At 40.0% G+C, this 23,222-nt stretch overlaps 2 protein-coding genes across 2 annotated transcripts in view; one reads left to right on the top strand and one right to left on the bottom strand.

Annotated features, from left to right (window-relative positions):
- Positions 1-462: 462 nt before the first annotated feature.
- Positions 463-6,702, bottom strand: LOC128230212 (dynein regulatory complex subunit 2-like). Its single transcript, XM_052942287.1, has 10 exons — positions 6,596-6,702; positions 5,577-5,720; positions 4,945-5,197; positions 4,257-4,480; positions 3,614-3,811; positions 2,707-2,784; positions 1,607-1,747; positions 1,324-1,476; positions 932-1,149; positions 463-683 (listed from the first exon to the last, which is right to left on the bottom strand). Exons 2-10 carry the CDS (start codon positions 5,712-5,714, stop codon positions 590-592), a joined length of 1,497 nt encoding a protein of 498 aa, XP_052798247.1. The 5' UTR covers positions 5,715-5,720; positions 6,596-6,702; the 3' UTR covers positions 463-589.
- Positions 6,703-7,803: 1,101 nt separating this feature from the next.
- The window catches only part of LOC128231318 (tyrosine-protein kinase receptor cam-1-like), a 39,615-nt gene continuing 24,196 nt past the window's right edge, over positions 7,804-23,222 (top strand). Inside the window, exon 1 of the mRNA XM_052943975.1 lies at positions 7,804-7,913. The gene's annotated coding sequence lies outside the window, so the exon portion shown is untranslated. The remainder of the gene's footprint in view (positions 7,914-23,222) is intronic.

Genomic DNA, 23,222 nt, shown 5'->3' with positions numbered 1-23,222 from the left:
ATTAATTAACAAGCTGTTTGTTTGTTGATTGTATTTCATATATAGTCTTGTTTAATTTAGTCACTATTCAATTACTCACTGTACATAATTATTAGACATGGTTTAACCCCCCCCCCCCCCCCAGATCAGATGCATTTTCAAAGCATTTTACAACACCTTTACATACCCAGTGGCAAATCAAGGGAAGCAACCACGATACAAATACAGGGATAGTACGAAGGGGGCAAATCTTGGATATCATGTTTAAAAAAAATCGAAACAATTAAAATGAGCCTTTTTACACCCTATCTATTTATAACCTTAAGTTATACGCTAAGAAGTATTTCTTGCAAAATATGTATAATTCGAAAGTTACTTCGTATTATCCGGTATTAAGAGTTGCACCAAGAAGTTAATGCCTTAACAGTAACAACGAGGCGATGGTAGCAAAATTTATCAAATGTAACAAAGCTGACTTCAAAAAAGTATTCCATGATTTATTTTTACAACATATAATTATCTTAACAATTATATAACATCTTGTACAAGTAGTCCATGTATCACAGTAAAAGGTGCCCCATTTGCCAGTATGGGGTGTGGAGGGGCGGGGTTACATGAGGGTGTGCTTGACAACGTGGGCTGCCTCAACCACCGTGTTGGCCGCCGGCCGCCGCAGTCGAGGGTCGTGCACAGGAACATTCAACCTGCAAACACACACACAAATTATTTTGTAGCAATGATAAATCAGAGTTTTAGTTCAAAAGTAGTTATTACTCATTTACTATTCAATCCATTATAGTTTACAAACATTTTGATAACTACTAAAAAGGTTCATGTACATGTACATACATGTATATATGAAAATACCCTTTTGGTTTTGATTTTTGTTTTTAGTCATCAATCAAAATAAAAGCAGATCTCATGTTGTCGCATGTAGCTTAAGTGAACATACTTGACGTTGGTCTTGTTGTTGACGATAAAGAGGGGGTTGACTTGGCTGATGATTTCGTCGTTGACAGAGATGCCATCGAGGTACTGTTTGAGGAGCGTGCGCAGCTGTGTATTCTCCCCCAGCAGCGTCTGGCGCTCCTTGTCGAGGGCCAACTTGTCCAACAGTACCTTGTTGAAGCGCTTCCAAAAGTTCTCCAAGGACGTGTACTCGTGCATTGCCTATAAGCAAAGGTAGGTTATGATACAGTTATAAAAAGTGTAGTGACCTAGGGTTACTTTGAATAATAAAAGTTGAGAGTAAATTGTGAATTTCAATATTGTACAAAAAGCTTAACTTTGACAGTGGACGTTGTAATTTTTTTTTACTACATGTCATTCCAAAAGGGGACATACATTAGCAAGTGGCTCGGAGGGTGGTTCTAGGACAGCGGCCTCCACATCCTCCTTTTCCTCATGTGTGAGGGAGCTAGCGTAAAACGGCAACACCTTCTCCTCCTCTGTCTCCAGTTTACGGCACATCTCTGCCACCTTCAGGATCAACTCAACCTGTTCACAAAACATGCATACACTTGTTAAATGGTCTCATAGTAAAAACAAACCGATATTGTCAAAGACTGAAGTGGTAATAAAGTAATGCTGATTTGATTGCAGATGTTATTTCACAGAGTATTCTGACCTTTTCTTTCTGTCGTTTCACCTCCTTAATGGCCGCGTTGCTCTCCAGGGTGACCTTGGTAAGTTTGTCTCGCTCATTCTCCCGCACCTTGTTCATCTCAGCCTTCATAAGCTGGAAGTGGGCCAGCATCTTCTCCCGGTCCTAAACAAACACTTGAAAATCAGTCAAGCTTATCATCTACAGTACTGTAACTTGATAGCAGTCATATTTTGTGTTGCAAATTGATACTTATTTCATCATCAAACTTGACTTGATACAAGATGCCAGGAAAACATCGAATCAATATACCTCTTTTTATATATAAAGACATAAATGGAAGTCAAAAATATAGTACAGTCGAAACTCGATGGCTCGATATTCTAGGGACCGGCCAAAATACTTCGAGCCTCGAGAATATCGAGCCAAGCGGGAGTGCTTACAGAATGCTTTTTTTTTATTCGTTACAAAAAGTCTTGTTTACCTCGTTTGTTATTGGCTACGCAAGAGAAGAGAAGAGTATTTATTGGACATAGTTACGCATCGTAAAGTTCGTAACATGACTTATTCGATACATAGAAAATATCATTTGATGTTTTTTTATTCATTGTAAAAAGACGTTTTTGCGAAAACAAGACACAAGCAATTTTAAACAGTGGGTAACGCAAACATAGCTTATAAGTTATATCAAAATGCATTGAAATTTAAAGATGGATAACAATTAGAGACAGAACTTAAAGTGATGACATGTTTATTCAAACTGTTAAACCATTTAAATTTGATAATAATTATAATACCAGTCAAGCAATTTTAATCGATTAGCGCCTTGTGCTAAATGAAGCCAATCAAACAAATCAATGTGTGAGATTATTAACTGAACCCGCGAAAATGACATTGACCCAAGCAAACAAAACAATGTGTGAAATTCTTACTTGGGACCGCAAAAATGACTTCGAGCGTGGAAAAATATCGACCCTCAAGATATCGAGCCATCCGATCGAATTTTATATGAACAAAGAGTAAAAAATATCGGTCCTTTTAATCTGGTTCGAGCCAACAAGGATATCGAGCCATGAGATATCGAGCCAACGAGTTTCGACCGTATAAGAACTTTCTAGTTTTACCTCTTTTAATGATTTATTTCTGTCTTCACATTCTTTTTGGTTCGCTGCCATCTTTGCCTTTAAACCAGCTATTTGATCCTAAAAAAACAGCACATTCATACATTACAAGACAACAAGGTGGTTTTACCTCTTATCAACAAGAGCCGTTTCAGTTAACATCCATAAGCACCTCTTTGTCAGCAACATGATAAGGAAAGAAGGTGCATTGCTGATGAATACAATCTTATATACAAAGCTTTAAGAAAAGTAAAGTACTGGTGAAGGTCTAGTGTGACCTATTAACAGTATTCCAAGATCCTATATCATATAATGTACATGTAGCATTTTGAAGACACTTTTCTAGACAAAATTTGGACAACAAAATAATCAAGGACCTTGACCTTTGACCTACTGACCCAAAATAAGGGTCACCGCCTGGTCAAGTGCAACCTAGCCCTGAAGTTGCAAGGACCTACTTCAACTTGTGCTTGAGTTTTTGTGCAGACAACTTACGAAAGTTTTCTTAAGACTGTTGACCTTCTCTTGACTTAAGGCTGTTGACCATGACCATAACCTTTGACCTACTGAACCCCAAAACAATAGAGGTCATCTACTGGTAAAGAAAAACCTATCCCTGCGTTCCATGGTCCTAAGTCAAGCAGTTCTCAGTTTCAATGTTTGGACTTATTTAGCAAAAACAATAGGGGTCTGACGCCGGACGACTAATATTTGCAAACCTATATGTCCAATCTTTGAAGAGCATAAACAGTATAAATGTTTCAGTCTTAAATAAATAAGTACATGAATGCATGCATATATAAATTAAGAACTGCAAAATATCATATACAATTAATTATTGTGCCTATAGGAATGAAATAAAAGAACTTCTGAAGAATCCATAAAGGATGGAGACATAACAATGTCTTACAGAAATTCTCTGGAGTTTCCTCATCTGTGATTCAATCTCCTTTGCACTCTTCTCGTCCTTGACTTTGAGGTTTTCAAACGCAACCTTGCGCTCCTCAGTGGTCATGTTGTAGTTCTGGAGCGCCTCCCGGAACTGCATCCACAGGTTGTCCACCTTCTGCTCCAGCTGTACTCGCAGCGCATGCTTCTCCTCAAGATTCTGACCATATGCACCACAACATTATTACACATTATAAATGCACATATATCTATTTTTTTTATTTTTTGTTCATAATCTTGTCAATTGATGCACATTAAAACTGCCCCAGAAACATATAAGTGACTGTGTATAACTCTAGCTAGGCTTTGTTTTGTGACATGTACAGTAGAACCAAGGATTATTCAAAATAAAGTCTGAAATCCCATTCAAACAGACATTTGAGTCATTTCAACAAATTTTATGCCATATGGAGCATGTTTAAGTTAAGCACAGTTCTGCCAATTTTTAAAACATTTGAAAACAAAATATATTTCACCAAAGAAACCTATAGTAAAAGAAAGACAAAATAATGGTCAGTTATCATGAATTCTATCTTACAATTTCACAATATGAACACAATATCTTCATATATTTTTACAAACACACACAATGAAACCCACAGTACCTTATTTTTAATCTCATCTCTCATACTCTGGAACTCTGACTTGGCATCGTTTTCGCGTTCATGGAAGTTCTGCTCCATGGCAAAGAGTATGTCTGCAATGTCATTCATCTCGTGGTTGTGCTGGTCGACCATAATGGCACGCTCTGTATCAAACTCCTCCTTGATGATCTCCAGCTCATCCTCGTACTCCTCCTGCAGCTTCCCAAGCCGTGACTTCTGCAGGTCTACAAGAACAGAATGAACAGTTTTTATGCAAAAAATCTTACATACAGTGTGCAAACATTTGACTAAAAGTCATTGAACACTGAATATCATAAAAAAAATATTTGCAACAATAACAGTGTTTCCTTTTAATTGTTAAGCTCTTTAGTAGTTTGTTTTGTAACTTTTAACTTTAAGGTGTCAGTGTTCTGGATGAGGTCATATGAGTGAGTTGTTACAATGCACTTGTCTATGTTCTGGAGGAATCTGCATGTGCCTGTGTTGTACCTTAGATGTTGTCTGTGTTCTGAATAGAGCTATTTGTGCTTTTGTTGTATCTTTGAAGTTGTTTGTGTTATGGATTGAGCTTAATGTGCTGCATTGCATGTGTTGTATGTTTTATGATATTTGCTGTGTATTGTATTTTAATGCTGTTTAGTGGCGTTAAGCAGAATTCTGGAGGCGGCCATAATACAGTGTGTTGTACCTATAAGGTTGTCTATATTCTGAAGGTGGCTCCTTAAAGCCATAGAATACTGCTCCTCTGCTTCTACTAGGTCTTTGGCCAGCGACTTGATCACCGCATCCTTCCGATCAACTACACGCTCAAACGTCTGACTCAGTATCTCTATATCCTTCTTAAGCTCTTTTGACTTGGCCTCTCTCATTATATTTCGCCACTGGTGGTTCAGTTTGTTCAGATTGAATCTTGTAGCCCTTTCTTCTTTTGTTAATTTGTCCTTAAACATAAGTATACTATAAAAATAGACATAATAATGGTAAATACTGGATAAAGTTTCAAATATTAACGTGCAATATCATAAATTTCTTAAATAAAACTTACAGTACGTATACACAATGTACATGCATTTTTTAATTATGAATTTGAAAGAAGTTTAAAAACATTATTACTGTTACTATTCATCTTTTAAATATGCTTTTATAAAAAAAAAACAATACCAAAATATGAGCAAGTTTTTTATGTGTCATTTCATATATCAATGTGAGTATTGCTTTGAAACAAAACATAAAACCTTGGTTGTGGACTTGTGGTGCATACTCTATTTGATGCTTGGCAAACACATATAGATATGACTCTTATTAATTAAGATATCAAACCTTCAAAAACTGTGTGAGCATGTCTTCTTTCTTTTTCCTCATCTCTTCCTCAGCCAGTCGTTTCTGTTCCTCATACGCTATTCTCTCTGCCTCTGTCATCTTTGACAGCTTTGCCGATTTCTTCTTCTTAGCTGGCATTTTGTTCTAGAGTCATTTAAAAGGCAAATCAGCAATTATAAGAAGTGCACTGATGAATAGATAAGACTTACTGATTCAATGAGGCATACTGCGGTTTGAGAGTTATTTATAAATATAATATTGTACATTTATTATACGGAGAACAACAGTCTAAACTAAACCTGGGAAGAAAAGTGTGCCCAATGTACCTTAGCTCTTTGTGGCTGGGCGCAAGTAGATAGGAAGTGTGTACTTATACCTAAACCTTTTTGGTGTAACAAGAAAGCGACTAAAACCCTTAAGATTTATTCCATCAAGTTGGGGTATTATTTCTCTACAAAGCCACTGGTTATTTAAAAATCTAGGGATTAGGATCAGTACTTGAAAATTAGCATTCAATTCACTACGGATGGGTGAAGCAAAGTTCTAGACCTTTAAATGTCCGTCTATCAGAGATAGTTATATCTTATCCCCCCCCCCCCCCACTAACTCCTCCCCCAATAACCTTGGCCATTCCAGGTTCTCTTGTCCTTTACTTCTGACACCAGTGAAGTAAACCTGGGAGAGCAAATGTGCCTGTAGCTATTGACCGACTACAATGACGGGCCTAGTGACTAAACTGACTTTGAGAGACAGTGTTTGAAAGACCCTCTTTTACAAATATAAGGATTCTTGTACTTTAACCTTCAAAGTGCACAGTGTTGATGCTTCTACATCGTAAACATTAGTTTTGATTATAGTTTTCCTCTTTTTTATTAAAAATTAAACGTTCAATGCAGCTGCAAGTGGATATATTGTAATATTATTCGAGAAAACACCCTTATTTCAGAATGACACTTATAACCACAATAATTTGAAGATATCATAAATACGTTTGTACTATAATCTGAGTAAATACTTACGTAAAATTACTTTCAAACCGGGATACAATGGATATAAACAATGAAAATGATATTGATCTTAGTTTCCGTGGAGACGGTGTTACTTAAATTATACGCTGTGAGAATTGCAAAATAACCTACCGTAACACAAAAGGCTACATAATACTAGTAATTACTAGTATGTGTTTAAAGTGGCAGCGCTCGTTAATTCGCACTACGGACAGCTGAGCTGGTATTCATATAACATCTAAGTAATTTCTTAACGTAAGTTGACTTCTTAAATATTCATGGTCAAATGTAGAAAACAAAACAAGTTGTGTTTTTTACCATAAAAATATACATGTGTATTACATCAAATTAATGAAAATAAAGTATTTAAGATTTTATTAAACTATTATATCAAATGACCGGTGATATACCTAAGCTTAGAAAAATACTTAAGTTAGGAAATGACTTAAGATGTTTTGTGAATACCAGTCCTGGCATTGAACAGATATACAAACATACTGTTAGGAATTTGTGGAACTTATAAATAGTTGAATATAATATTATGGAGGAAAACAAATGGCCAGTCAACAAATGTGTGTGTCCATTAACAATGTACATAGTTAAATGATTCGTATCGAGAATAAATGTAGGTGATGTGTGGATAAATTATTTTATGATGACAGTTACTGTATTCGGTATGGTCCTCGACATGGTTTGAGTATAGCAATACAACCCATTCTTAAACACTGTTTTTAAAGTGTATACTTCCCTTGCCTTGAAATTGGATTTCACGTTTGTTTCCTGATGTAAATACCTTTAATGTAATGTAGAATCACTAGGCAGAATTTTTAAACGTACTTTTATGTAATCATTCTCTATATCTGTACAGTTATATATATTTACAATCAACTTGATAGTTATATTGTTATCTAACATTAGCACAGACAATTATCCTCTGTAATTATTCATAAAACACCCCGATTCGACCGTGCGATCGTTGTAATCCGACCATGGCGTTGATATTAATTTTGGATGTTATATTTGTGCATGCTTTCTGTCTGGTGCTAAAAACAATATTAACCGTCGAAAAGGCTCGGCACTGCATTAAATATTTGTTTTCAATTGGTCGTGCCTTTTTGAACAGATACAATTACATCTATCGATTGTGCTAAGGTGAAAACTGCAATTTCTTGTAGCGCAAATGCTCATTGCACTTAAGCTTAGAACAGCTAAGTATGCTATCTCGTTGTACAACGTTTGTGCTGATAGCTGTCCTGGTAGTAGCAGGCGGGGCGGGGCAAGGATCGACCCAGACCTGTAAGGATAACTTACGGATACACAACTACATATTGTAAGTTACGATTTAAATTTCTATAATATTTAAAATAATAATAAGCTTTGCAGTTTGCACGAAACTAACTTATTAAATAATTGTATTAATTTAACATCTTGCATGGTTCGTATATAACTTTATAGCTTGAAAAACACTACTGTACAGTTGTTACCTGTTGATGGATACTCACCGAGACGTACTCGATGTGCATACTCTGTCTTTGAGCCTTTTAATACTATATATAGGTATTCGGGTGTTTAAGGAGAACTCGGGATTCAAGTGGTAGGTACACGGTACAAAGAACTGAACATTTGAACTTATTCAGCACAAAATAGCGAGTGTGGTTGTGGGAGGGTAAACATTTGAAGTTATTCAGTACACAATGTTGAGTGGGGTTGGGGGAGGGTAAACATTTGAAGTTATTCAGTACACAATGGTGAGTGGGGTTGGGGGAGGGTAAACATTTGAAGTTATTCAGTACACAATGTTGAGTGGGGTTGGGGGAGGGTAAACATTTGAAGTTATTCAGTACACAATGTTGAGTGGGGTTGGGGGAGGGTAAACATTTAAATTATTCAGTACACAATGGTGAGTGGGTTTGAGGGAGGGTAAACATTTGAAGTTATTCAGTACACAATGTTGAGTGGGGTTGGGGGAGTGTAAACATTTAAATTATTCAGTACACAATGGTGAGTGGGGTTGGGGGAGGGTAAACATTTGAAGTTATTCAGTACACAATGGTGAGTGGGGTTGGGGGAGGGTAAACATTTGAAGTTATTCAGTACACAATGGTGAGTGGGGTTGGGGGAGGGTAAACATTTGAAGTTATTCAGTACACAATGGTGAGTGGGGTTGGGGGAGGGTAAACATTTAAATTATTCAGTACACAATGGTGAGTGGGGTTGGGGGAGGGTAAACATTTGAAGTTATTCAGTACACAATGTTGAGTGGGGTTGGGGGAGGGTAAACATTTAAATTATTCAGTACACAATGGTGAGTGGGTTTGAGGGAGGGTAAACATTTGAAGTTATTCAGTACACAATGGTGAGTGGGGTTGGGGGAGTGTAAACATTTAAATTATTCAGTACACAATGGTGAGTGGGGTTGGGGGAGGGTAAACATTTGAAGTTATTCAGTACACAATGGTGAGTGGGGTTGGGGGAGGGTAAACATTTGAAGTTATTCAGTACACAATGGTGAGTGGGGTTGGGGGAGGGTAAACATTTGAAGTTATTCAGTACACAATGTTGAGTGGGGTTGGGGGAGGGTAAACATTTAAATTATTCAGTACACAATGGTGAGTGGGGTTGGGGGAGGGTAAACATTTGAAGTTGTTCAGTACACAATGGTGAGTGGGGTTGGGGGAGGGTAAACATTTGAAGTTATTCAGTACACAATGTTGAGTGGGGTTGAGGGAGGGTAAACATTTGAAATTATTCAGCACACAATGGTGAGTGGGGTTGGGGGAGGGTTATTATCTTCCTACACCGCTCAGACATGGGATACTCACAAAATAACATTTTTCATTGAGGATTTTTTCTGGTGGCGTACTTCAACATGGCGTACAACATAAGGTCTCGTGCATATTTTGACAACCCTTTCGCCTTTTAACAGTGAATGTTTCTAGTTTACTGAATTTATATGATGGCAGATCTTTAATTTTATTTTCCTCCATATACGGAGAGAATAACACCTATATAGCAGGCACACATACAAGCACGAGTTCACGCGAGCGTAGTAATATTGTGTCCTTACCGATATTTTGTTCTTTCATGTCCTTATTTTTATCTGTATACATGTTCAACAGTTAAAGTCAATAAAACTTGAAATTAAATTAATAATGTGCTCCAAGAGCTCAGTATTTTACGCTCTAAATCGATTGCAGATACTTTCATATTAATTTAATCTACACATACCACCGTAAAATGAATACATTATAGATCGCATCAAATTTGTATATGAAAAAAGTCTGACGTGACGTCACTTCCGGCGAATCATGAAAATGACAGCATTTCGAATGTTAATTCCGTATGAAAACGTTGAAGCGTTCAGTAGGCCAGTGAAAGTAGTCTTTAAAAGTTTATGTAACCGATACGGACAGTTCACACACCCGATACCAAATTTCGTTTGACGCTTAGAAGCAATATTAAACAACTATTGACTAGTGATCTATATAATATGTTCTGATATACACTGGCAACACTTTCTACCAGTAAATGCCAGATCATATTCAATGGCTCACTAGTCAAAAAGTGTTTTATTATATGACAAATTATTTTTTAAGATTCGTTTTATTTGCAAACAAATAAGACTTAAAAAAAATAACCTCACCGGGGCATTCTATGTTTCGATCAACATAATGAAAATAACCAGTGAATATGATATTTATTTTGCTTCGTCGATTGCTATCTTGATATTTATAGGTCATATAATAAATATAAGCAGTACCCATGTGTAATTTAACATTGCTCTATTTCCATTGGTAAAATATCATACCGCATGTTTGCAATCAATCCAAATGGCAAAAATAATAGCTTAAGTGGCAATGTTCTAGCAAATCATACGCTTATTTTTCACTTTGTATTGATGATGAAGATTTATTTGAATAAGTAGTACATTTTACACCAAACCCTTAAGAGGAAAGCGTGGATATAAATTACTGGATATGATGTCACAATTCAAAAATAAAGTTAATTTCGTTAAAAGTATAGTGTTTTTGTTGTAATTCTTATTGGATATCACTTTAGTATGCATTCTACTTATACAATAAAAGTATGTATTATATGACGACTCGTGACAGATACTATATAAAGGAAACTAGTTTTACGTAAGTTTATTATTATTGTTATATTCAACAACAACTTGTTGTTGTTGTTGTTGTTTAAATCTTAATTTGCATAAATGCGATATAATAATCTTGCCATCAGACGAACCTGTAGATACAGTCATAGTCGGAGAACTTATGCACCAGTCAATTGTAACCACGGCCTCCCCAGGTCCGGGGACTAGCGGGGACTTTGACTTTCGGCCCAGACAAGCCCGGGTAAAATCTGCGCTCTGCGGAGACGAACTGATGGTAAAATCCCCGCCAAATGCCCCCGCACCACAGGGACCCTAGGTAAGGCCCATTCCCTGCTATATTTGGCGCGAATACAAAACCACCGCATTCACCCGGCACTGCGGGGCCACCTGGAAGGTAAAAACACGGCCCAATTTCCCGGTAATCCCCGGTATACTCCCGGACCTGGGGGAGCCGTGGTTACAATTGACTGGTGCATTTGTAACACTGTAGTGGATACAAATGTGGTTGTTTTAAATAAATATAGGAACTTTTCACGAATCCGAGCTGTCATGGATTATATATGTTGCATATAATGTTTGATTTAAGTCATATTTATCTTAAAAATTGTCTTTGGAGATGCTCTACAAATTTGTAAAATTGATTGAACTCCCGTAATCAGTTAAACCATAATGGCTGAGATACGTGTTGGTGTTTATATACACACAATTATCATCCATTTCTCTATTTATACAAATATTACATTTAAACACTCAAGGAAAAATAACTACATTTGAACAGTTTAGATATGGAGAAAATAATCATATTACAGTATTACTAGTAAAACATAAAACAAGGTCATAAACCGACTTAATTTCAATAACATTACAAATGTCAAAAATAATTAATCCTCGATACTGAATATTTTATTCTACGCAGTAATTTAAGCACATAAATCGGAACAGGATAAATGACAAAACAACAGTCATAATTTTCAGTTCTGATCTTGAGAGCAAAACAAAACAAAACCAGTAACAGAAGTATACGAATGTTGTCGGTCATTAAGTGGCAATATTTACATATCTGAATATATAGGCGAGGCACGAAAAAGTGCTTATTCATTCAGAATTGATTTACAAACTGAGTGAAGTTTCGGTCTTGTTCAAGGAATTTCCATAACGGCCATGTCACATTTTCAACAACAGTTTCTGCATAACCAATACGTTTAATGACCATGATAATGCCGATCCATGCGTACTTCGATGGAAACTGGCTGGTGTCCGTATTATGCGTTAAATGTGACAGCAAGATGTTTTTCTTTAGCAGCCAATAAAAGTCAGGTTTAAAACCTACATTTTTGTTATCAAAGTTAGTAAAAGTCGAATAAGCCTGTTATTGAAAATAGTCTTTGCTAAATAATGGCATGGTAATTCTCACAACTTACCCAGTATTTATAGCATTTTACAACCAATGGATATGGTATCATGTTTAACGGCGACAGAACGTATTCGACTTCGACAGAACATATTTGGTTGATATATCATATGGATTGTTTTTGGAAAAGTTATTCAAGTGTATAGGGCCTTTGGTAAAAAAGCCTGACTTCAATGTGTTTGCACTAATGGTGCCAGCCATGATGTAGATGACATTGCTGATGCGCATATATTCAATAAGCCTAATGTTCTCTCTGCAAGCGTATTACTCTTGAATATGTTCCTAACTGACAATCTGTCAATGCATATTATCAATAAGTGCGTATTCTTTTACACTAGTTGGTAGTGGTTCCTAAGAAGAAAGGCTACTGTTAAGCGTTTGATGGCCAAACCTTAGACCTGGTCTATTAAACACAATAGAAGAACACTTATTTGAATCATACAGGAATCTCCACGTTTTTTACTAATCAGAGCAAATATCCAACATTTGCAACATATCCATCCATTCTTATTTCCACATACGGCACACGCAACAGTAGGTGCGTACATAATAATGTTATGTACACACAGTCCGTTTCTACTGTGTTCAAGCTCATGTTCAAACCATTAAGGCGAACTCTTGCCTCCTTGACGGGATCACTGGAGTACCGGGTGACCCTCGGATTACAGCCCACTGTTTCGCGCTACACGAGTACATGTTGCGTTGCCGTCATATATGTAATGTTATATTCCTATAGATCGTCGGTTATTAAACATTTACGTCTGTATTCGACTTCAGCTATTTATAAGAGACCTTCGTGCCACACCGTCGGGCGTGTACTTAATACATGTATACAGGGAACGAGAAGTCTGTCGCAAAATACAAACACGTTCTTAATGAAACACTGGTCATAATGCAACCCATGCAGTTGGAAAGCATCATGCTGCCTATTCAGCTGTTTAGTAATGTTTTCCTGACATCGGTCCAGTAAAATGCATTCATACATTTTAAAGGGTCACAATATTGGTTGATACAAAAAATTTGATGCATTATTTTTTAATGATGAAGACAAAAAATCATATGATAATTTTATAGAAATAATGTTTATGGATATATGTACTATAGAACTCTCCAATAGAAAATGGTAGAGAAAATCATCAATTTTTAGCTGAATTTCGCTTAGGAAGTATACATTTGAGATAATACTAGTATTAACGAGTGCTTTTCTTTTTGTCGACAATGAATAAGACCGCCTGTTCACTAGAATAAGCATGTTTTTCTCCTTTTGGGGTTGAGCTTGAGCCAATAGCCAGGGAGTTTGAGCCAAAGGGCGAAGACTGATGCAATACGTGAGCCAAAGCCAAGGAGTTTGAGCCAAAGGGCGAAGACTGATGCAATACGTGAGCCAAAAGCCAGGGAGTTTGAGCCAAAGGGCGAAGACTGATGCAATACGTGAGCCAAAGCCAAGGAGTTTGAGCCAAAGGGTGAAGGCTGATGCAATACGTGAGCCAAAAGCCAGGGAGTTTGAGCCAAAGGGCGAAGGCTGAGGCATACGTGAGCCAAAGCCAGGGAGTTTGAGCCAAAGGGCGAAGACTGATGCAATACGTGAGCCAAAGCCAAGGAGTTTGAGCCAAAGGGCGAAGACTGATGCAATACGTGAGCCAAAGCCAAGGAGTTTGAGCCAAAGGGCGAAGACTGATGCAATACGTGAGCCAAAGCCAAGGAGTTTGAGCCAAAGGGCGAAGACTGATGCAATACGTGAGCCAAAGCCAAGGAGTTTGAGCCAAAGGGTGAAGGCTGAGGCAATACGTGAGCCAAAGCCAGGGAGTTTGAGCCAAAGGGTGAAGGCTGAGGCAATACGTGAGCCAAAAGCCAGGGAGTTTGAGCCAAAGGGCGAAGGCTGAGGCATACGTGAGCCAAAGCCAGGGAGTTTGAGCCAAAGGGCGAAGGCTGAGGCAATACGTGAGCCAAAGCCATGGAGTTTGAGCCAAAGGGCGAATGCTGAGGCAATACGTGAGCCAAAGCCATGGAGTTTGAGCCAAAAGGCGAATGCTGAGGCAATACGTGAGTCAAAGCCATGGAGTTTGAGCCAAAGGGTGAAGACTGATGCAATACGTGAGCCAAAAGCCGGGGAGTTTGAGCCAAAGGGTGAAGGCTGAGGCAATACGTGAGCCAAAAGCCAGGGAGTTTGAGCCAAAGGGCGAAGGCTGAGGCAATACGTGAGCCAAAAGCCAGGGAGTTTGAGCCAAAGGGCGAAGGCTGAGGCAATACGTGAGCCAAAAGCCATGGAGTTTGAGCCAAAGGGCGAATGCTGAGGCAATACGTGAGCCAAAGCCATGGAGTTTGAGCCAAAAGGTGAAGGCTGAGGCAATACGTGAGTCAAAGCCAGGGAGTTTGAGCCAAAGGGCGAATGCTGAGGCAATACGTGAGCCAAAGCCAGGGAGTTTGAGCCTAAGGGTGAATGCTGAGGCAATACGTGAGCCAAAAGCCAGGGAGTTTGAGCCAAAGAGTGAAGGCTGAGGCAATACGTGAGCCAAAAGCCAGGGAGTTTGAGCCAAAGGGTGAAGGCTGAGGCAATACGTGAGCCAAAAGCCATGGAGTTTGAGCCAAAGAGTGAAGGCTGAGGCAATACGTGAGCCAAAAGCCAGGGAGTTTGAGCCAAAGGGCGAATGCTGAGGCAATACGTGAGCCAAAAGCCAGGGAGTTTGAGCCAAAGGGCGAATGCTGAGGCAATACGTGAGCCAAAGCCAGGGAGTTTGAGCCAAAGGGCGAATGCTGAGGCAATACGTGAGCCAAAGCCAGGGAGTTTGAGCCAAAGGGCGAAGGCTGAGGCAATACGTGAGCGAAAGCCAGGGAGTTTGAGCCAAAGGGTGAATGCTGAGGCAATACGTGAGCCAAAGCCGGGGAGTTTGAGCCAAAGGGTGAAGGCTGAGGCAATACGTGAGCCAAAAGCCGGGGAGTTTGAGCCAAAGGGTGAAGGCTGAGGCAATACGTGAGCCAAAAGCCGGGGAGTTTGAGCCAAAGGGTGAAGGCTGAGGCAATACGTGAGCCAAAAGCCGGGGAGTTTGAGCCAAAGGGTGAAGGCTGAGGCAATACGTGAGACAAAAGCCAGGGAGTTTGAGCCAAAGGGTGAAGGCTGAGGCAATACGTGAGACAAAAGCCAGGGAGTTTGAGCCAAAGGGTGAAGGCTGAGGCAATACGTGAGCCAAAAGCCAGGGAGTTTGAGTCAAAGGGTGAAGGCTGGGCCAATAATTTATATAACAATGCACAATTTATACGCATCGGCAAATTTCTAACGCTAAATTCCTCATCAATAAAAAGTACGTAATTAATACACACAATTTACATGTACGATTACTCCTGGATATATATCAATTCAGAAAGTCAGATGATTTGGTGGTTTTAAGTTCAAATCACAATATAATATATTTTGTTTTGTTTAGAAATATATATATTCATTGTTTATTCATTTATTTCTCTGTTAAAAACTGGCAACACATGAAAACCTAAGTTTTACACTGTCAAAATACAACTTCTAGCAAGTTCTAGACGTTCATGAGTTTGCATTAATTCAGAATGTTCACATCTTACATAACACATAGGCAACCCTATAAAAAATACTTTCCCCGATTGTTTAAATTGTACTAGTAAGCAAGGAAAAACAAGAGACCACCGTTTAGGCCCATTTTCCACTCGTTTGCACTACAACAAAAGACACATTAAAATGTTTCTCCAATGAATACCCGCCATGTTTCTGCAAGTATAAATATATTTGCAGATGGCTTATCATAAGCTTTAAACAATCTGTATCCAACCTACATCTGACAATAAAAGGGACGCCTTTACAGAAAGTGTAACTTGGGATTCATATTGCTAGTACTAGTAACTCATAGTGGCATTCTCAGATTGACTTTGTCTGTAGTGAAACAAACTCTAAAATTTCGGTATCTAATTGGTTATTTGTTATTTCTATCAGGCCATTTATATGTCGATATTTACGCACTTGGGCAAATAATTGAATATAAACGAAAATAATTAAGGGCATACATTTGCCTTCGGTCTGGAGGTGGCGCAAATTTGCTCTCGGTCTGGAGGTGGAGTGAATTTGCCCTCGGTCTGGAGGTGGAGTAAATTTGCTCTCGGTCTGGAGGAGGAGTAAATTTGTCCTCGGTCTGAAGGTTGAGTAAATATGCTCTCGGTCTGGTGGTGGAGTAAATTTGCTCTCGGTCTGGATGTGGAGTAATTTACCCTCGGTCTGGAGGTGGACTGAATTTGCCCTCGGTCTGGAGGTGGAGTGAATTTGCTCTCGGTCTGGAGATGGAGTGAATTTGCTCTCGGTCTGGAGGTGGAGTGAATTTGTCCTCGGCCTGGAGGTTGAGTAAATTTGCTCTCGGTCTGGAGGTGGAGTAAATTTGCTCTCGGTCTGGAGGTGGACTGAATTTGCTCTCGGTCTGGAGGTGGAGTGAATTTGCTCTCGGTCTGGAGGTGGAGTGAATTTGCTCTCGGTCTGGAGGTGGAGTAAATTTGCTCTCGGTGTGAGGTGGACTGAATTTGCTCTCGGTCTGGAGGTGGAGTAAATTTGCTCTCGGTCTGGAGGTGGAGTGAATTCGCTCTCGGTCTGGAGGTGGAGTGAATTTGCTCTCTGTCTGAAGGTGGAGTATATTTGCCCTCTGTCTGGAGGTGGAGTTATTTACCCATTGTCTGAAGGTGGAGTATATTTGCCCTCTGTCTAGAGGTGGAGTAATTTACCCTCTGTCTGGAGGTGGGGTATATTTGCCCATTGTCTGGAGGTGGAGTATACTTGCCCTCGGTCTAGAGGTGGAGTAATTTACCCTCTGTCTGGAGATGGAGTATATTTGCCCTCTGTCTGGAGGTGGGGTATATTTGCCCTCTGTCTGGAGGTGGAGTACATTTGCCCTCTGTCTAGCGGTGGAGTAATTAACCCTCTGTCTGAAGGTGGAGTATATTTGCCCTCTGTCTGGAGGTGGAGTAATTTACCCTCTGTCTGGAGATGGAGTATATTTGCCCTCTGTCTGGAGATGGAGTATATTTGCCCTCTGTCTGGAGGTGGAGTATATTTGCCCTCTGTCTAGTGGTGGAGTATATTTGCCCTCGGTCTGGAGGTGGAGTTATTTACCCACTGTCTGAAGATGGAGTATATTTGCCCTCTGTCTAGAGGTGGAGTTATTACCCTCTGTCTGGAGGTGGGGTATATTTGCCCTCTGTCTGGAGGTGGAGTATATTTGCCCTCTGTCTAGAGGTGGAGTATATTTGCCCTCTGTCTGGAGGTGGGGTTTATTTACCCACTGTCTGAAGATGGAGTATATCTGCCCTCTGTCTAGAGGTGGAGTTATTTACCCTCTGTCTGGAGGTGGGGTATATTTTCCCATTGACTGGAGGTGGAGTATACTTGCCCTCGGTCTAGAGGTGGAGTAATTTACCCTCTGTCTGGAGGTGGAGTATATTTGCCCTCTGTCTAGAGGTGGAGTATATTTACCCTCTGTCTGGAGGTGGAGTATATTTGCCCTCTGTCTGGAGGTGGAGTTATCTACCCATTGTCTGAAGGTGGAGTATATGTGCCCTCTGTCTAGAGGTGGAGTAATTTACCCTCTGTCTGGAGGTGGGGTATATTTGCCCTGTGTCTGGAGGTGGGGTATATTTGCCCTCGGTCTGGAGGTGGAGTTATTTACCCACTGTCTGAAGATGGAGTTTATTTTCCCATTGTCTGGAGGTGGAGTATACTTGCCCTCGGTCTAGAGGTGGAGTAATTTACCCTCTGTCTAAAGGTGGAGTAAATTTGCCCTCTGTCTGGAGGTGGAGTATATTTGCCCTCTGTCTGGAGGTGGGGTATATTTGCCCATTGTCTGGAGGTGGAATATACTTGCCCTCGGTCTAGAGGTGGAGTAATTTACCCTCTGTCTAAAGGTGGAGTAAATTTGCCCTCTGTCTGGAGGTGGAGTATATTTGCCCTCTGTCTAGAGGTGGAGTAATTTACCCTCTGTCTGGGGGTGGGGTATATTTGCCCTCTGTCTGGAGGTGGAGTATATTTGCCCTCGGTCTGGAGGTGGAGTTATTTACCCATTGTCTGAAGATGGAGTATATTTGCCCTCTGTCTAGAGGTGGAGTTATTTACCCTCTGTCTGGAGGTGGGGTATATTTGCCCATTGTCTGGAGGTGGAGTATACTTGCCCTCGGTCTAGAGGTGGAGTAATTTACCCTCTGTCTTAAGGTGGAGTAAATTTGCCCTCTGTCTGGAGGTGGAGTATATTTGCCCTCTGTCTAGAGGTGGAGTAATTTACCCTCTGTCTGGGGTAGGGGTATATTTGCCCTCTGTCTGGAGGTGGAGTTGTTTGACCTCGGTCTGGAGGTGGAATTATTTACCCATTGTCTGAAGGTGGAGTATATGTGCCCTCTGTCTAAAGGTGGAGTAAATTTGCCCTCTGTCTGGAGGTGGAGTATATTTGCCCTCGGTCTGGAGGTGGGGTATATTTGCTATCGGTCTGGAGGTGGAGTAAATTTGCCCTCTGTCTGAAGGTGGAGTATATGTGCCCTCTGTCTGGAGGTGGAGTTATTTACCCATTGTCTGAAGGTGGAGTATATGTGCCCTCTGTCTAGAGGTGGAGTAATTTACCCTGTGTCTGGAGGTGGGGTATATTTGCCCATTGTCTGGAGGTGGAGTATACTTGCCCTCGGTCTAGAGGTGGAGTAATTTACCCTCTGTCTGGAGATGGAGTATATTTGCCCTCTGTCTGGAGGTGGGGTATATTTGCCCTCTGTCTGGAGGTGGAGTATATTTGCCCTCTGTCTAGCGGTGGAGTAATTAACCCTCTGTCTGAAGGTGGAGTATATTTGCCCTCTGTCTGGAGGTGGAGTAATCTACCCTCTGTCTGGAGATGGAGTATATTTGCCCTCTGTCTGGAGATGGAGTATATTTGCCCTCTGTCTGGAGGTGGAGTATATTTGCCCTCTGTCTGAAGGTGGAGTATATTTGCCCTCGGTCTAGAGGTGGAGTAATTTACCCTCTGTCTGGAGGTGGAGTATATTTGCCCTCTGTCTAGAGGTGGAGTATATTTACCCTCTGTCTGGAGGTGGAGTATATTTGCCCTCGGTCTGGAGGTGGAGTTATCTACCCATTGTCTGAAGGTGGAGTATATGTGCCCTCTGTCTAGAGGTGGAGTAATTTACCCTCTGTCTGGAGGTGGGGTATATTTGCCCTGTGTCTGGAGGTGGGGTATATTTGCCCTCGGTCTGGAGGTGGAGTTATTTACCCACTGTCTGAAGATGGAGTATATTTGCCCATTGTCTGGAGGTGGAGTATACTTGCCCTCGGTCTAGAGGTGGAGTAATTTACCCTCTGTCTAAAGGTGGAGTAAATTTGCCCTCTGTCTGGAGGTGGAGTATATTTGCCCTCTGTCTAGAGGTGGAGTAATTTACCCTCTGTCTGGGGGTGGGGTATATTTGCCCTCTGTCTGGAGGTGGAGTTGTTTGACCTCGGTCTGGAGGTGGAATTATTTACCCATTGTCTGAAGGTGGAGTATATGTGCCCTCTGTCTAAAGGTGGAGTAAATTTGCCCTCTGTCTGGAGGTGGAGTATATTTGCCCTCGGTCTGGAGGTGGGGTAAATTTGCTCTCGGTCTGGAGGTGGAGTAAATTTGCCCTCTGTCTGAAGGTGGAGTATATGTGCCCTCTGTCTGAAGGTGGAGTATATTTGCCCTCTGACTGAAGGTGGAGTATATGTGCCCTCTGTCTGAAGGTGGAGTATATGTGCCCTCTGTCTGGAGGTGGAGTAAATTTGCCCTCTGCCTGAAGGTGGAGTATATGTGCCCTCTGTTTGAAGGTGGGGTATATTTGCTCTCGGTCTGAAGGTGGAGTATATTTACCCTCTGTCTGGAGGTGGGGTATATTTGCCCTCTGTCTGGAGGTGGAGTATATTTGCCCTCGGTCTGGAGGTGGAGTTATTTACCCATTGTCTGAAGGTGGAGTAATTTACCCTCTGTCTAAAGGTGGAGTAAATTTGCCCTCTGTCTGGAGGTGGGGTATATTTGCCCTCGGTCTAAAGGTGGAGTATATTTGCTCTCGGTCTGCAGGTGGGGTATATTTGCCCTCTGATTGGAGGTGGAGTATATTTGCTCTCGGTCTGGAAGTGGAGTATATTTGCCCTCTGATTGGAGGTGGAGTATGTTTGCTCTCGGTCTGGAGGTGGAGTATATTTGCCCTCTGTCTGGAGGTGGGGTATATTTGCCCTCTGATTGGAGGTGGAGTATATTTGCTCTCGGTCTGGAGGTGGAGTATATTTGCCCTCTGATTGGAGGTGGAGTATATTTGCTCTGGGTCTGGAGGTGGAGTATATTTGCCCTCTGATTGGAGGTGGAGTATATTTGCCCTCTGTCTGGAGGTGGAGTATATTTCCCCTCTGTCTGGAGGTGGAGTATATTTGCTCTCGGTCTGGAGGTGGAGTATATTTGACCTCTGATTGGAGGTGGAGTATATTTGCCCTCTGTCTGGAGGTGGAGTATATATGCCCTCTGTCTGGAGGTGGAGTATATTTGCCCTCTGTCTGGAGGTGGAGTATATTTGCCCTCTGTCTGGAGGTGGAGTATATTTGCCCTCTGTCTGGAGGTGGAGTATATTTGCCCTCTGTCTGGAGGTGGGGTATATTTGCCCTCTGATTGGAGGTGGAGTATATTTGCTCTCGGTCTGGAGGTGGAGTATATTTGCCCTCTGTCTGGAGGTGGGGTATATTTGCCCTCTGATTGGAGGTGGAGTATATTTGCTCTCGGTCTGGAGGTGGAGTATATTTGCCCTCTGATTGGAGGTGGAGTATATTTGCTCTCGGTCTGGAGGTGGAGTATATTTGCCCTCTGATTGGAGGTGGAGTATATTTGCCCTCTGTCTGGAGGTGGAGTATATTTCCCCTCTGTCTGGAGGTGGAGTATATTTGCTCTCGGTCTGGAGGTGGAGTATATTTGCCCTCTGATTGGAGGTGGAGTATATTTGCCCTCTGTCTGGAGGTGGAGTAAGTTTGCCCTCTGTCTAAAGGTGGAGTAAATTTGCTCCTGTGGATATTTTATGTCATATAAACGCACAAATTGATAAGCCCCGGGGGCATTTCGATTTTGGCAGAGTTTACCGTTAATAATTGACAAATAAAACAAATTAAGGAAAGCAGACTGTTTAACAAACAATGTTATCCTTTAGAGAAAAGTTTGAGAGAATAACTTGTTTGAAACTAATTTATTCTCTCAAACTTTTCTCTAAAGGATTAAACTGTTTGAAATACCATGTTTGTGTCTGATTTAACTAGTAAGTGTCGGTGACACACACACATGCATGTATGCTATCAAAATGGAGTGTTAAACTTTTAATATGCATTTAATTTATGGCTATCGCACTACTTTTTCTTACAGCATTGGTTATAAAAGAAGCAAACAATTCATTATTATTTTTCCGAATTTATAGTAACAGTATATCACGTATAAGTTGGTATGTTAGTAATAGCTTAATCATTATGTACTTTTCAACACAAGCTATTGGCATTTTATTCATAATATCGATTTTTTTAATTGCCATTTAAAATACCACAGAATGCAAATATGCGCACATGGGTATATTTGACATAAAGATGTCCTATCATTCATATATACTTTCCGTTTGTAACTTACTTGATAAGTTCTTGTCATATTTGGAGAAATGTGTTGTTAAATGAATAGAACTACATGTTTATCATATAGTTATTGTAGTTTGTGTTTGTCCTTTGTAAAATGATTTTTTTATTGATTTTTTGTTCACGAAAATTTTCTTTTTTTATCTGCTTTCATAACCCGGGACCAGAATGTATTTGGGACACAAGGCATCCACAATTGACATTGTTGTACATCGAAAACCTTAATTCGCCAAACATGAAACTATACTTCGGCCATTTATACAAAATGCTCACCACTCTGTAAACATGATGTGCCTGACCCGAAAACAGCCCCCGGTTTAAGACATTTCCTCTGAACCATTATTGAGACCAAGTTGGTTTCAGTGTAAGATCGTAGTATATTTCACCGAGTGAGCACCAAAAGTTATATTTCACGAGTGGCGTAGCCACGATCTGTTGTATAGCTTACACATAACTGATTAACATTTTATTAGAAAAACGGTCCAATTGATATGCGCATGTGTCGTCGGAAATGACGTCGTTGATATTGTGGTCCGGTATTGTGCGCACTGATGTTTTATAAAGTTGAAAGTCAAAGAACGGGCTAAAATTTCAAATCAGTGAAACATTTCAAATTGATATTTTCACTGTTTGAAACAGTGAAATATCATTTTTATTTCACTTATAAAACTCTATAAACCACGGGAAAGCATATAATAAACATAATTAGTATGCGCACCAAAAACAACAACAACAACAACAACAACATAATGTTTAATGGTGTCTTAATAACCCATAGAACTGCGTTTGTTGTATACACACGTACTCACGCACTGACCACTCATCTGGGGGCTAATTGCTTCCGATCCATACAATATACACACAACCTAGAACAAATGGTGTTTCCTTGGAGACAGTTTGCATGTTCCTGTATGCATAAAAAATATACAGTGCGCGAGTGCATCGGATCTTCTTTTCATAAATATTATTTAAAATCTTCATTTTAAAGTAATAGGGAAACATCGATGCCACGTTTTTTAAGCTCAAACTATTGCAGAAATGGATTGATAAATGCTAGTTTTAATAGAGCAGGAAAACACGATTCAAGAAATCATATAATCAAAGTTTTCGCTCAATTTATGCTGAGACTGTGCAGTCAAAATGTCATTTGCAAACTAAGTAACACATTTTTGCTTATCATAACTTCAGTATAATCATTGTTGCGATTTGAATGTATTCTCAGTATATTAGAAGAAGAAGAAGAAGAAGAAGATTTATTCATAGCATAAATAATACAAAATACACATTTGAAATAGGCCAACATGACCCTTGATCAAATCAAATTAATACACCAAATTGTGATTGCGAACAGGTACATATAAATGTATATTCATTAAATAACAATTTTATCTACAACTTACAAATGATACTATTCATAATTCATAATCTAGTAAATACATATGATAAATTATTTATATAATGGAAATAAATT

Source organism: Mya arenaria, chromosome 4, assembly GCF_026914265.1.
Source record: "Mya arenaria isolate MELC-2E11 chromosome 4, ASM2691426v1".
NCBI classification, from domain to species: Eukaryota; Metazoa; Mollusca; class Bivalvia; order Myida; family Myidae; genus Mya; species Mya arenaria.
This window is presented reverse-complemented; position numbering and strand designations above follow the sequence as displayed.